The sequence below is a fragment of the Cyprinodon variegatus genome, unplaced genomic scaffold, assembly GCF_000732505.1.
Source record: "Cyprinodon variegatus isolate N-32 unplaced genomic scaffold, C_variegatus-1.0 Scaffold390, whole genome shotgun sequence".
Lineage (NCBI taxonomy): Eukaryota > Metazoa > Chordata > Actinopteri > Cyprinodontiformes > Cyprinodontidae > Cyprinodon > Cyprinodon variegatus.
Genome location: NW_015150843.1, coordinates 472709 through 487605, shown reverse-complemented (window position 1 = coordinate 487605; position 14897 = coordinate 472709). Strand labels below are relative to the sequence as shown.

The window sequence follows — 14897 nt, the reverse complement described above, 5'->3', positions numbered from 1 at the left end:
CCGGAGTACCCGGAGAGAACCCACGCATGCTCAGGGAGAACATGCAAACTCCTTGCAGAAAGACTCAGGGCCAGGAATTGAACCCAGAACCCATAACAAAGTGCTATCCGCTGCTCCACTGAGCAGCCCCATGTTAAACTTATCTTTTTTTTTTTTGATTTTCACCTTTTTAAGTAGGTATTAGCCCACAGTTCTGGATCAAAATGTTTTCATTTATTGGTCTGACTCAAAAAAATCTAACTTTAAATTATGTGTTTGACATAAGCAGAAAATCATTACAATTAAGAAAAATAAAGGCTGACAAACATCAGACATTTGTAATTAATCTATGTTACGAATCAAACTGTTTTCAATAATTTTCTATTTCGTTTATTTCTCTTTTTTATAGTAATTACTGTTGATACAAGATTTTTTTTGTTTGTCTCTTTCCTTTATAGATCCATTGAATAGTTATTAGTTTCACATAACTTAATTCATTCTTTCTTTTCGTAGACAATATTTTTTTTTCCTGTGTCTTTCTTTCTGGTAAAATAAAACGACAATAGTATTGCTGTAAGTAATTTTACTCTCAGTTATGTCCACCATTAAGCTGTTTTACTCTTGTTGTTTTTACTTCTAAAAAAAAAAGTGCACCTGGTCCATTGTTAGGTTGGAGCTTTGCATCCCATTTAGAGGTAATAGTTCCTTTCTATTTTCATTAGATGCTTTATCAGTAAGAAGGACTGTTGAAACCTCAAATATCCACTGTAATTAATGAGCGTTATTTAGATAACCCTTTTATTAACTACCATTAAACGACAAACCTAAAATGACTTTATTGCATGTCAGCACTGACCTTTACTTGACTTTTAGTAATACAATGAACTGGGTTGGTTTTCACATAATTTGCTAAATATTTTCTTAAGCAAACCTTTCTATCTGATGGATTCAAGAAAAAAATCAAGAATTTTGTACTTATTAAATTCATCACATTAGAAGTTTTAAAAGTAGTCAAAGTAGAAATTCTAACAACAGCATGAGAAGTCGGTTGTACCACTTGCCTTTGGATGACATCAAGCATTATTGATTAAGCCTCTGCTTTTCACTTGTGCTTTGTCAATTAACTTAATGGCAGGCGAGGCTTACGCACATTACTTTCTTTTGTGTTGAGCTTTGTGTCACTGTGTTATTTCAACAGCAACATAAAAAAGCTATTGTGTGAGCAGCAAAGGCATCCCCACCCAAAACCATACACACTTTAAGTGCATTTAGAGGAAAAATTTTTTTAACTTAACATGAATTCTCTCTCTTCCTCATTACTGAGCTCCGACAAAGGCAAATATTTTTCTTACCTATCCCACTGACTCACATTTACAGTAGAGACAGCCCTTGTGAAAATTCCCACATTTTGGATTTCTGTTTAATTATTAAATGCTAAAAAAATATAAGCTCTAATTTCAAATATTAGAATTTCATTTTTACTTGGATTTTTATTATCATCTAAAAAGGTGTTTCTGCTTTCTAATTTATTTGATATATTATGTTGTTATTCTACTAAAAGCTACCACCTACAGTAAGATCAGGACAGAAACAAAAACTTTTCTCCAAAAACTATCATACTTTCTTAGTTTCTGAGGTATGAATCCAGGTATAACAAATGGCTAATCAGAAAAGAATGGCATACCTATTATAAAATACATAGAAAAAATATCTTTATATATGCAAACATTAATCAAGTATGTTAGATTCAACTTTTTGGCTAAAAACACAAGATGAGATGTTGGTGTATTGGTGCTCGCAGCAGCTGTGGTTGTCAGAGAAAAGGTCAACAGGCGAGTTAATATATGAAAAGATTGTAAAAGTAATTAATTTTGTTCATTTATAAATACTAAATTATAACTGACATACAAGCAAATTCTCTAAACTTTGAGGAAGTTGTTGAGAAGAAATTGTAGATCTTAACTGTACTTACCATGTTGTTATAATAGATTTTAACGTTTATTAGAGCAACAACACTGTGAGCAAAATTTTCCTGATACTTTGTAAGAAATTAACAAATTTATTAAAGTAAGCTCACCTGACCGTTTACATTTTTTTTTTAAATGGATGAAATCTGACAAACATTTTTCAGTCATTTTTTTATTTTTTATTTATTATGTTTAACTGTAAGGATTTCCTCACAAAAATATTTGATAAAATCTATCCCAAATAAAATGTATGCAAATTGTAGTCAAATGTAAAATTCAGTGTATTTTATTAGTGCACCACTCTTTTCTCCATGCATTGGTGAAAAGCTTGTCTTTACATTTTCTAACATAAATCCGGCAACTTAAAAACAAATACATCCATATCTATCTATGCCTATCAATTTTATATCAAAGAAAAAACGCATTTCTATTCTCTGTTTCCATAAAAAAACCTATGATGGTACATTTTTATTTAATGTTTTAAATTATATATCTCTAGATCTTAAGGTTTTCATGTTTTTTGTGGCTCTATTTGACCAATCCTTCCAATGACACCTGTGCTATTGTTTATAGGTTTCCACAACAGATCATTGTTCCTATCAGTTTACAAGAAGCTGTAAGTGATTAGATAAAAATGAAGTTTCCTGCAGTGCATTGATAAGGAAGAAGGAAATGCTTTTCCTGACAGTAAAGCATCAGCTTCTTATCCCCGCAAAGGGGCGGGCCTTTGGTCAATCACTGAATATAAGGAGGACCATGACATTAAGGAAAGCATCACTACCTCCAGATCTCAAAGAGCATCTTAACACACCAAAGAAGCCTTTCCAGACGCAGGTAGAAAGATTTACTTTCATCCATGGAGTAAATGCTTATGTTCTTCTCTGTGTTTTAAAAACATTATTTGTTGTATGTTGTGTTTCAGAGATGCTTCTCTCCGTCCTTCTTATCCTGGGCCTCAGCCTGGTGCCCAGCTACTCCAAACCAACAGGTCTCCCTCTCCTAAACACTGTTTTACACTTTTGTTTCTGTTTTTGACCTTTTTAATAAATTAAATTAAATTTATTTTACTTTATTATTCTTTTTCTAGGGGAAGGACTTGGAAGTCCTTTTCTTCAGCAATGCTTTAAAGAAGCAAAGAAAATAGTGGATGATGCCTACAAATACTCCAGAGAAGAGTAAGTTCAACATGCTCTCTTATCTGGAGGGATTGCAGTTTTTCCAATGTGTCTCAATTGCACAGCTCAGAAATTGTTGTTACACAAAGAGATATTTCCATTCTATCGCTACAGGAGTCTCAGACGGGTCCGTAAGGAAGTGGTGCGGCCGCATGATGCTCTTCGTCTCTTGAAGCAGCCCCGGGGTGACACTCGTTCAGCTGTGCGCTCTGCTGATTACATGGAACAGACTCTCCGTTTGGTCCAGGAAAAAGCACATCGTGTGCACAAGCGCTCCCTGAATGCAACAGGTAAGGCAGAGTTATTGCTGAGTTTTTCCTTTTCTGGTTAAAAAAGAAAACATCTGAATACATGGATCCTTCATTTTTCAGATTTGCTCACAGAAGAAGATTTGAAAGAACTTGCAAGGATAACTGGATGTGAGGCCCGAATCAGGGATCCTCCATGTCATACCACCCCAAATATCAACAAGTACCGTACAGCCACCAGTGTCTGCAACAACCTGTAAGCTTTAACCACGAAGATGTGCTTTGATCTAAAACATCTGTTTTGCATTATTAGTAGATCAGCCGTCTTAATTACTTCCCCTTGGGAAATAATTTTGCAAGGCATAATTTTGACTTTCTTGGAATGCTAAACTAAAAGTATCTTCTAGAGAAGTGATTGTGAAACTTACAGAAAGATCTTGGGCCATGCGCCGCAAAATATGTCTTCACTTCTGTTTGATTTCAAAACAACCATTTCTAAACCTGACCCTTCCATATCTGTTTTGCAGAAAAAACCCTCGCCTTGGAGCGGCCAACACCCCATTTACCCGCTGGCTGCCTTCTGAGTACGACGACGGCATCTCTCAACCCAAAGGATGGGACAGAAACCGCAAATTCAACAACTTCTTGCTCCCTCTGGTACAAGCTTCATTTCTAATGTCTTGACCCATTTACACAACCCTTTTCTTTAGGTTTTAATATTTTGCTCTGGACTTTCAGGTACGACAGGTGTCCAACAACATCCTGAGTACCACAGACGCAGGCGTCGTAAATGACACTGAGTACAGTCACATGGTGACCTTGTTTGGCCAGTGGAATGACCATGATCTCACTTTTACACCATTCTCGCCTAGTATCCGCTCCTTTAGCAATGGTCTGAACTGTGATGAGAGTTGTGAGCAGAGTGAGCCATGCATCCCTATCCCGGTTGGTATCAAAATTCAAACCAAATTCTTTTTTAACCTTGTATTCTTTTGCTGAAAACTCATCCTTTTTATATTACCAGATCCCCAAAGGAGACCCCCGTATTCCTGATGGCCCAAACAACTGCATTCCAGCCTTTAGATCCGCCCCTGCCTGTGGAACAGGTTACTCTGCCTATAATTTTGGTGGAGAGCCCAGCAAGAGGGAGCAGATCAACTCCCTAACAGCCTTTCTTGATCTGGGGCAAGTGTATGGCTCAGATGAGAAGCTTGCCCTGAACCTTCGCAACCTCACCAGCGATGATGGCCTGATGCGAGTCAACACCGAATTCAGAGACAACGGGCGTGAGCTCCTGCCCTTCCACTCCATGCAGGTGCAAATGTGCGCCACTCGCAGAAAAATCACCAACGATACCAACGCCAGGGAGGTCCCCTGCTTTATCGCAGGTTTGTGAGATTTTTAAAAGAATTTAAATAAGAATTAAAATTAAATAATCTGCAGTTATAAGACAAAATCTGCCTAACACTGCACATATTAAAACACAAAACTTTTAAAAATAATTTTACTCATTTGGTTTATCTAGATAGGGTAAAAAAAATTAATAAATCTGAATCAGCAGTTAATATATAAAAAAAATTAATAATGGTATATACATTATTTAAAAAAAAAAGTGGAATTTGAATTGTTTTTTTACAATTTACAAAAAAAATCATAAGAAAGACCTTTGGGTTTAAGAAACACAGCTTGGAAGCACTTTAGCATTTTCTGTTGCTAATCTTGAGATTTTTTCCTTTAAAAAAATCAATCAAACGTCATATAACATTTCTAAGCTCTTAATAACCTGCAACTAAATTCACAATATACTTTATTGGGAAACATAACAGTTTCTTATTTGATATTTTAAAAAGCCTTATTAATAAATGCTATTTATTCCTGTATCTGAATAATATCTTTATAGCAGTAAATAAGCTATTGTTTCATTCCGGTGCAGGTGATGGCCGTGTGGATGAGAACATTGCCCTGACATCCCTTCACACTCTGTTCATGCGTGAACACAACCGTTTGGCCCGTCAGCTGAAACGGCTCAACCCACACTGGGACAGTGAGACACTCTACCAAGAGGCCCGCAAGATCACGGGTGCTTACACCCAGGTAAACCAACCACAAGAATCATTGAGGATCCCCATTTTTCCAGAAGCTGTTATTGTGTGCTCATCTGCTTTATCTTGTGTGTCAGATGTTTGTCTTCAGGGACTATCTGCCTCACATTGTTGGTCCAGACGCAATGCGCAATCAGCTGGGACGTTACCCTGGCTACAACCCTAATGTTGACCCCAGCATCGCTAATGTTTTTGCAACAGCAGCTTACCGTTTTGCTCACCTGGCAATCCAGCCAGTTTTGTTCCGACTGGACACTAACTACAGAGAGCATCCTCGCTTCCCCAGTGTCCCCCTGTATGAGGCTTTCTTCACCCCATGGAGAGTCATCTTTGAGGGTGAGCAGCACAGAGATAATTCAAGCAATCCTGTTATTGAGTTTTTATGATAAAACCTACATTTTTCTTAACTCTCTCCAGGTGGAGTCGACCCTTTGCTGCGGGGTCTGATGGGCCGTCCTGCTAAACTGAACACCCAGGATCACATGATGGTGGATGCTCTCAGGGAGAGGTTGTTCCAGTTTGTCATGCACCTGGCTTTGGATCTGGGTTCTCTGAACATGCAAAGGAGTCGTGATCATGGCCTGCCTGGTACGTGATGTTTTTATTTTACCTGGTAGTGGGGAAGCTGAAGCCAGATATCCACATTCTAACTCATCAAACCTTGCAAGGAAATTAGCTAGACTCATCAATCCTCCAGTGTACTTCAGAAACCTTTGGATAAAATAATTTAAAGTAAATTACATAGATGTGATGGATTTTTTAGTTAATGTTTTAAGCTTTCTAGGGAAGTATAACCTCTAAATATGCACATAAACCGCAGCTTGATGCTACTTCAACAATGTCATTAATTACTATACAGCACCTTAGTTAAAAAAAATTTGTTTTATAAATGAAAACATATATATTTTTATTAATTTATACAAAAATTAAGATCTGTTTTAAATTACCTTTTATTTTTTTTTAATTATTTTTGGGCTGAAAGTCAGAGCATAAGAGTAAAATGGGAATGATTTGAAATATTGAAGAGAACAGCAAAGAACACAACATCATACTCTATGTAGATGACCTGTTGTTATATTCAAAAGAGTCAAAAAGTTCATCACTGGGAATGTTTGAGATTTTTTACATAAAAAAAATATGACTTCACATCAATTACCTTTGTTAAATGCTAACAAAAGCACAAATTGATTCATATTTTTTCAGTAACAACTTTATTTTTTAATAATATTCTTGAACTTTCTCATTCTTCTGATCTGTTTCAGGCTACAATGCATGGCGCAAGTTCTGTGGTCTGTCCCAGCCAAGGAACCAGGCCCAGCTGGCTCAGGTTTTAGGGAATGCTGAGCTGGCTCGTAAGCTGCTTCAACTCTACGGGACCCCTGAAAACATTGATGTTTGGCTTGGAGGTGTCGCAGAGCCATTTGTGCCTGGCGGCCGTGTGGGGCCTCTTTTCGCCTGCCTCATTGCAACTCAATTCCAGAAGATCCGTCAGGGTGACAGGTCAGTATATCAGTGTATGACTCAGTGTAAGGACAAGTTGGAAAAAATACAATCAAATGGGATAACTGATCAACATTTGTAAACATTTCAGACTTTGGCACCAGAACCCCGGCGTTTTTACAATAAGGCAGAGGCAGGCTTTGTCCGCTGTTACACTCTCCAGAGTGATCTGTGACAACACCGGCATCACATCCGTGCCTGCTGATGCTTTCAGCATCATCTCAAATAGAAACCGTTTGGTGCAGTGCTCCGGTCTGCGTCGCCTGGACCTGTCGGCATGGAGGGAGACATCCTGTGGCTTTGGTGAGAAAAGCAGCTTTTTCATCCCGCAGAGAAACATTGTCATATACTTGATATATACATGATGCGTGTTTTATTTTTTCTACAATCACCTGTATAAAAACATTGTTTTACTTTAATGTTACAGCATCTTCAGCTAATTGCCTAAAAGCCAGTGACGGAGAGGTCAGTTTCACCTTTATTATAATGTAACCCGTAATTTAAAATAATGCTGGGAAATTTTTTGTTATAATTTTAAAGCTGGGCATAGCCCAGACAGATGATCAGAACATACCTTAACATAAATACCCTGTATACCTTCAGGGCCCCCTGGACCTTCAGGACCCTCAAGATCTGCAAGACCCCAATGAACTTGAGACCAATGAGGTAGTTTACTCTGTGTAGCAGAAACACTATATCATCTTTTTTGAAGAGATTCTGCGTTTGGTGTTAATATTTATTCTAAATTCCCATTTTTAGACAGATTTTCTAAAGACATGAGGGTAGTACTATATATTACTATTATGACTATTACAATTTTTTAATGTATTTATTACTTTTTTCAAGGCTGCACTTTAAAAAATGAATTTTATAGAGCTGTTTTAGACAAAATTTCTTTTTGTTTACACTGGTGTATACAAAATGACAAAATAAATCTAAGTCTAAGTAATTTATATATTTCTCCTCAGATCCAGTAAAACCATACAGCCAGTAAGGTCATCGTCATACAGCTGCAGTCGGTTCTTCCTGGGTGTCCTGGAAATGTGACCCATCCTCAGAGAGATAAATAAAGATAAACAACAAGCAGAACCAGACAGCACTCAAAAAAAAACTGTTTGTTATTCAGATATTCTTCATTTCTTCTTCTATTGGAGCAGAAAGTTGGCACAACAATGAACATTTTCAATCTGGCCATCTTCTCTGAATATTCACTCTTGGCTGTTGAACACAAATGCTACGTTTTCAGGCTGTACTGCAATTTTAAAAACCACTTGTGACCTGTAGGCTTTGATACCTGGTTTACATCCCTTAACCTGTCTAAGAAAAACTCAACTGTATCCTCATTTTACTCTTCACTGTTTTGTTTGATTTATGATTGATAGTAATTAGTTTTAATTCAACAAATCTATTTAACTCTGTTACAGCTTACAGTAAAAAAAAATGCATTTTGTCAATTTCAATGGGATTAAAAAGTATTGAATTACAAATATTTTATGCACTAATTGTTTACAAACTAATAATTGTATAAGTTATGCTTGTCTGCCAGATTTCCTTTGTTTTACTTTGTTGTCATATATTGAATGTTGCATTCAATAAAGCAATTGCGCAATCACAGTATTGTTGAATCTTTATTATTGTTGATTTGTTGCAAAAGTGAAAAAAATGCCTTAAAAAGTAGAAATAACAGGGTAATTCCTAAAAGAGCAAACATTAAGAAAAAATTAACCCTACTTGGGCAGTGGTGAACAAGGATGGACACAGGCAACATGCACGGAGGTTATGCCAGAGGTTCACTGGTGGAGAAATCTGGCAAATTTCCTGTGAGATTATGCTCCAAAAAATCTAAAAGTGAATAAAATATGAGTCATTTCACATATTTGATGCACAATATTCCACCAAAATAAAATTTAAAACAAGATAAATGATATTAATTTTGGCTATGATTTACTTATTTTTTTTACGAAGTAAAAAGAAACCCAACAAAATGAAGTAAAAAAGATAAGATGCTACTTTAATATTCAAAATAGGTACTCATTTATCAAAGCTTTTCAAATCATATATACATTTTTCATCACAATCTTTGTAGGGTTTTTCTTACTAAACATTTGCAGTTACTCCGCATTCTAAACTTGTGCAATGTTTAACGTCCGTTGATATTAATTTTAAGTAAGAGAACATTTTAGTGTCCAACAGAGGGAGCCAATGTTCCTCCTCAAACAAAATATTTATGTGTTGCCACATTTCAAAATGCCATCCAAGCCCTCACTCCTGTCACTTTTAGTTACACAATTCATCTTCCAGTATAGTACAAAATATTTCTTCTATGATGAAAAATTTTATAACAATAAATATAAAATCTTTCACTACAGCAATCAGGAAAAAATTTCTCATTTACTTTTGTCTTTGTCTCTAAATCATTTATTAGCCACATTTATTCCAGCCCAAAGTCCCACACTAGGACTCACACCTGGGTGAAGCTTGGTTTTCCAGACCACCTGGACTGCATGTGTTTGAAAAATGGATGAAAACAGTGGTGAGTTCAGTGTAAGCAGGGGTCAACATGGGAGTAAATATGCAATTGTTACACAAGAGAGAGGGTAAGGGAGGTTAAAGCAATTTTTTCCTCACTGAGAATTGCATATTCAACAAGTAAACTAGTATAATTTGAATTTGATGGGATCCTTTCTGATATCACTTTGTGTTTAAGGAATCTGCGATGAAGTGTTCCCTGCTCTCATTCAATTAAAATATGACCATAACATTGACATTTCCTATTTTGTTGGATTTCTTTTTACTTCAAGAGACTGGTAACCAACATAATATATGTAAAAACATCTGAATATAAACATAAATCCAGAGCTCTATCTTTTCACAAGAATTTATAAGCAATATTTTGTCTTCTGTTTCATTAATAACTGGGACCTCTGCCTGCATCTCAGTGGATGTGGGTTCAACAGGAGGAGGAATGACCCCCACAATGACTCACGATAAAGTGCTCCACCTACTGCCTTTTGGTTGAGGAAAACACAGTGCATGTGCAGTTTGCCACGTAGTCCACCAGACTGCGTGTATGTGTATCTTTATGCGTTATTCAAGCACAAGCCTGTGAACTCAAACACTAATGGGTACCTATTACTAATACCACAGGAGAAAGTATCTAAATGATCTGTTTTTTCCATAGATCATTAGCTGAAGTGTTGCAGGGTAAAAGTTTCACTTTCAGTGGTTATAACCTAGAGGTGGTTAAAGATAAAATGTGGTAAAGACTACAGAAAGTACCTTTTTTAAAGAGCTACTAAATTTTAAAGAAGTTATTTTGGCCCCATTTAATGGGGAGAAAACAATGTGGTTTTCCAAGTTACTTAGTAAATCTTTTAGAATACTTTCTTTGAATACAAAACTAGTGAAACTCTAATTAACACACATCAATGTTAGGAAGTATAAAAAAAACCTTTAAAATTAACTTACATTTATAAGATTCATTCACAAAGTAACTATGAAATCAAAGAATCTTATTTTTTTTTCATGCATACAACCTGGTTTTTCTCCAGTCTGTATATTAAACCTTTTACACAGAGAGCCAGTTGTGTCTTTTACAGTGAATAGATGGCTGAAGAGGCCTGATTCAGCTTTATTGTGAGGAAAGAATTTTGTTCTGCTCATAGGGAGGACACTGACAGCATCACACACAGCCTCAAGGACTACATTTACCTCTATGTGGAAAATACAGCCTGTAGGTATAATCTTAGGTGAAACCACCAGGAGCCCATTGAACTGGTTTCATAAAGTCAGGATCACATTGTTTCAAAGCTGCCAGATAACTGGAAATCTGTCCAGAGTTATACTGCTACTGATTAGCACTGGAAAGGATTTTGTAAGGTCAGTTAACATGGAGAGAACGTAATCTGCATAGAGCAATTTTTTGTCATGTGGTTCCTATCGACATTGTAATAACTCTCACTGTGGGAAACAGTATTCAAGGCGAGACAGACAGTGGGATAGCGTTTAGTAGTAATGAATTAAGAAGAGTTTATGAGTAACTTAGTGCTGTGGATCCACGGAATCAGAGGCTCGGTGGGGCACCGCCCATCACTGGAAACTCTGGGTAGAGAAAAACACAGATTAGGGACCATGATAATCTCACGGAGAATGATTATAGTATGAGTCACTAACCTGGTTTAAAACAGTTCAGTCCATCTCCATAGAATGAGGTTGGATCTAGCCGTCGGGCTGCCAAGGATATGCAGCGAGCACCACCCAGAGTGTCCAAGATTCTGCAGCATCTTGGACACTCAACAAGCAAGAGTCCGAGGAAGGTCAGGGAAACGGATCAGAACAGGAACAGGCTGGTTCAGGGTTCCAGTAGTCCACAGATAGTTCAGGCAGAATGTTCAGATGGGAACAGGCACGCTCAGCTCATAAGAGGCAGATCAGGATTACAAGTCAGGAACACTATGGAAAGCTAAAAACCCTCTCTTCTGTTGCCCCCGAGAACAAACACTAGAGCAAGAGCAATAATCTGGTCCTAATGGCTGGGACTGAGCTGTATAAATAGAAGCAGTGTCATGAGTGGTTTAAGTGATCTGACCCACATGTGGAGAACCACTCAGAGACCAAGGGAAAAAGTTTAACAGGTTTATTAAATGTAGATAAATAACAGAAGTTGGATTATAAACTCGGTGGACTGGTGAACTGGAACTGGAAAGTCTGAAGGGGAGATCACTGTGATCTCCCCTTCAGAGGGACTCACGTTTGAGGGGGCTCTTGTCAATCCTTGAATCCAGCTTGTGGGGGTTAATTCAGAGAAGAGGGGACTCCTTGGAGGGCGGACAGATAGACAAGCGTTGGACCCAGAGAAGTAAAGGAGTGGACTGTCCCTTGGATTTCCAATGAGGACTTGAATGGGTCATGTGGAGGTTTTCCCCTGCTCAGTGTGTACTCAGTTAATCCTTCCAGGTTGAGAAGGTCCAGATATCGAGTTACTCAGGAAGGCTTCCTGCCGAAGAGCAAAGACAAAAACTAGATAAGACTTAGAGAAACAAAGCTTAGGTTAGACTCTGCTAATCTTAGCTTGGCTAGAGTACTCAAAACTGGCAAACACTCTGGCATCAAGGTAGTGACAGCCCACTGTTCAAATACTCCTCCAGTAATGATCCAACAAGCAGGTGTGCAGGGAGGCCCAACGAGGAAAGGGCACCACCTGGTTGTGGAGAGAGAAAAACACACAAACAACCCACACAAACTGGATTCCTAACAAGCAGCAGCAGGTGGATTAGATGAGCAGTAATGAACAACCAGCCAGAGTAAGACAGGTGAATGGAGTGAGCAATTAGGTCAGCCATCAGTGCCAAGATCATGACAGACATCCTTTAATATTTGGGTTCTGACAGACAGTTATTGCCAAAAGCTTGATTAATAAAAAAGAACGTGAACAACAAAGAGTTTCTAGGTTTTACAGTTCTAAACTGTCCTACTTTTCACACATTTCTTTGAATCTAAGAATGCTTTATTTAAGAATTTCACTTTATTTTTTTATTTTGTACATTTCCCCTTGTCATAGTCTCTTATTCTTACTTTTGATATTTTTACCTTCTTGAATATCTGTGTGCTTAGGCCTACTGAAAAGAATGACCTCCTACCCTGTCTGTAGTCTTTTTATGTTGAACCTTTTTTTCCCATTAACTCTGATCAGCTCCCTGTCACAGCTAAATAAACAGCATGATGCTGCCATTTCCATGTTGTATGCTGGGTTGGTGAGTTCAGCACGATAGCATTGCTCCACATGTTTGCTGTGTACCTGAAGTGGCTTGTGGCAGTTACAGACAGGACTTCCAATGGCAATGGCCTTAATTTTTCCACTTCGATAAAAGTCAGATTTGAGAACCTTATGACTAATCGTTTCCATTTGCCAAAACACTCTCCTATCTGATATGTGGATGTCTGCAGGACTCCAACAGTAACCATGGGCCTCCTGGCTGTTTTCATGACATGAATCTGCTGTTTTCCTTTGTGATTTTGTTTTCTTTGTGATGCTGTAGTTACTATGAAGTGGACTCTTACTAAAAACTTACTAATTGAGAGGGCCACACATTAGAGTGTTTTTTTTTATTTTGATATATTTATTTTGGGGTTGCACCCCAGAGATTTGTAAAGACATGTTAAAACTGATCATGAAAACTATGTTTTGATCCAACACATAAAAGATTTCAAAAATACATTAAAGTCGTTGAAAAGTTAAGTAATGAATTAGTTTGCAAGACACTGCAAGGTTACACTGACTCTGTGACATTTAGTTTTTGTTTGATAGATTAAGTACTAGACATTTGTAAGGTTTCTCTTTTCTTGTATGCCTTCAACATTGTCATTTTTTTCTCTGTGATATTTATTCAAATTCCTTAAAACTCATTCCTGTGCCCAAAAATTTAAAAACTGGGATGAATTCCAGCGACGTGTACTTAAGAACTAGGCTAATCCCTTACAGATGTGTCTCTGTGTCTCATTTGAAGGAACAGTGCTGGGCATAAAGAGAGAGCAAAAGAAGGGGGCCTCGACATGGAAAAAGTTCAATGAATTAACAGCAAAACACATGAATGACCCAGAACAGCTGGTTCTAACTGTCTGGAGTCTAAGGCTAGAGCACAGATTTGGTCATGAGGCACATGTTTTTTTCTCTCTCTGGAGGAACTTTTGGTATGCAGGATAAAACTATGCTGTGATCCTCAAAGCTGAAGTGCAACTGCATGCCAGCCAAAATAAAGAGCATCCTGAGTAGTCATGTGCTGGAAAAATATTAAACTGCGAAAAAGACTTTGGTGAGACAAAACAGGAAACATTTGCAAAAGAGAAGAGGCTTTTTTTCTTTTTCTTTTTTTACTGCTGAGGTTTCTGTGACTGGAAAGATCCTTTTTATGAGGGTACAAATGATCCTGAACTTATTTGTTTCTTTCAATATCCTTAAAAATATTGCTTTCCTAAATAAGCATTGAACTTTTTTTTATTATTTAGGTTTTATTCTAATCTTATGTTTCTGTATCTAAAATCTACAAATGGAACAATCTAGCAGTCCTCATTGGGAATTTGCTCTGGAGCTCAACTTGCATCTGGTTTGTCCCTATTGTTTATACAAACTCTAAAAAAGAACATGACTGGAGGACTGTGTGTTCTCCAAAAACAATACAGCTGCCTTAACTGTAATTTACAGCATGATTTAATGACTTCTCCCAGGCAGAAAATCTTACAAGGGCACAAATTACAAAGTAATTTGCTTTGGTCTTAACGCTTTCTGTCTATCAACCGCTCCATGGAAGAACTGGGTTCCCTGAGGTTCATATAGCAGTTCAGATACTCGTATACAAAAGTAAAGAGAGAAGAAAAAAAAGACTATAATTATTTGATTATATGAAAGTATGAAGTAAAAAGAGCAGAGACTGCTCCTCCCTCATCATCAGCAAGGCGCCCTTGAGCAAAGCCTTTAACACCCAGCAGCTCCAATGTTACCTTAGAGAGTTACGATGATTTGACTACTGGATGGTTTCTATGTGTAAAAGTGAAAAAAAAAAAAGTCTGAAATAGACAAAAAAAAAAATGCTTAACCACTACTATTATGATTTATTCTTATTTATATAATTGAAGAAAATTAACTCCTAAATGGTAGGATCGAAGCAACTGGTTCTACTGTTAACACAAAGGTTCATTTAGAGTGATTAAAAAAAGAAATAAAAAAACTTATGCAGTTCTGCAGTTGGTGCAAAATCTGAAAACCACCCTAAGATTCTTAGCATTACATAAACTGTCTTGCATTTTCAGAAATTGTCTGGGTTGACTACAGGAGTACTAGGATGGTACATCAAAGACACATAAAGGATATAAGATAGATGGTTCCTGAAAGATTAGTTAAGAATACTTACAGGGTAGCTACAGACTGCC

General features: G+C 37.2%; 1 protein-coding gene across 1 annotated transcript; it reads left to right on the top strand.

The window, feature by feature from the left end:
• Positions 1 to 2706: 2706 nt before the first annotated feature.
• LOC107092667 (eosinophil peroxidase-like) lies at positions 2707 to 7351 on the top strand. The gene is made up of 13 exons (XM_015387264.1): positions 2707 to 2780; positions 2869 to 2934; positions 3034 to 3121; positions 3236 to 3411; positions 3493 to 3625; positions 3897 to 4026; positions 4108 to 4314; positions 4394 to 4757; positions 5303 to 5463; positions 5549 to 5807; positions 5889 to 6059; positions 6734 to 6971; positions 7063 to 7351. Exons 2-13 carry the CDS (start codon positions 2871 to 2873, stop codon positions 7334 to 7336), a joined length of 2265 nt encoding a protein of 754 aa, XP_015242750.1. The 5' UTR covers positions 2707 to 2780; positions 2869 to 2870; the 3' UTR covers positions 7337 to 7351.
• Positions 7352 to 14897: the final 7546 nt, after the last annotated feature.

Excerpts from the sequence above, each read along its gene's own strand:
- LOC107092667 (XM_015387264.1), top strand. The coding sequence starts at position 2,871 with ATGCTTCTCTCCGTCCTTCTTATCCTGGGCCTCAGCCTGGTGCCCAGC. Across the intron at positions 4,315-4,393 it reads AGCCATGCATCCCTATCCCG|ATCCCCAAAGGAGACCCCCG; the intron begins GTTGGTATCAAA and ends TTATATTACCAG. Across the intron at positions 5,464-5,548 it reads TCACGGGTGCTTACACCCAG|ATGTTTGTCTTCAGGGACTA; the intron begins GTAAACCAACCA and ends CTTGTGTGTCAG.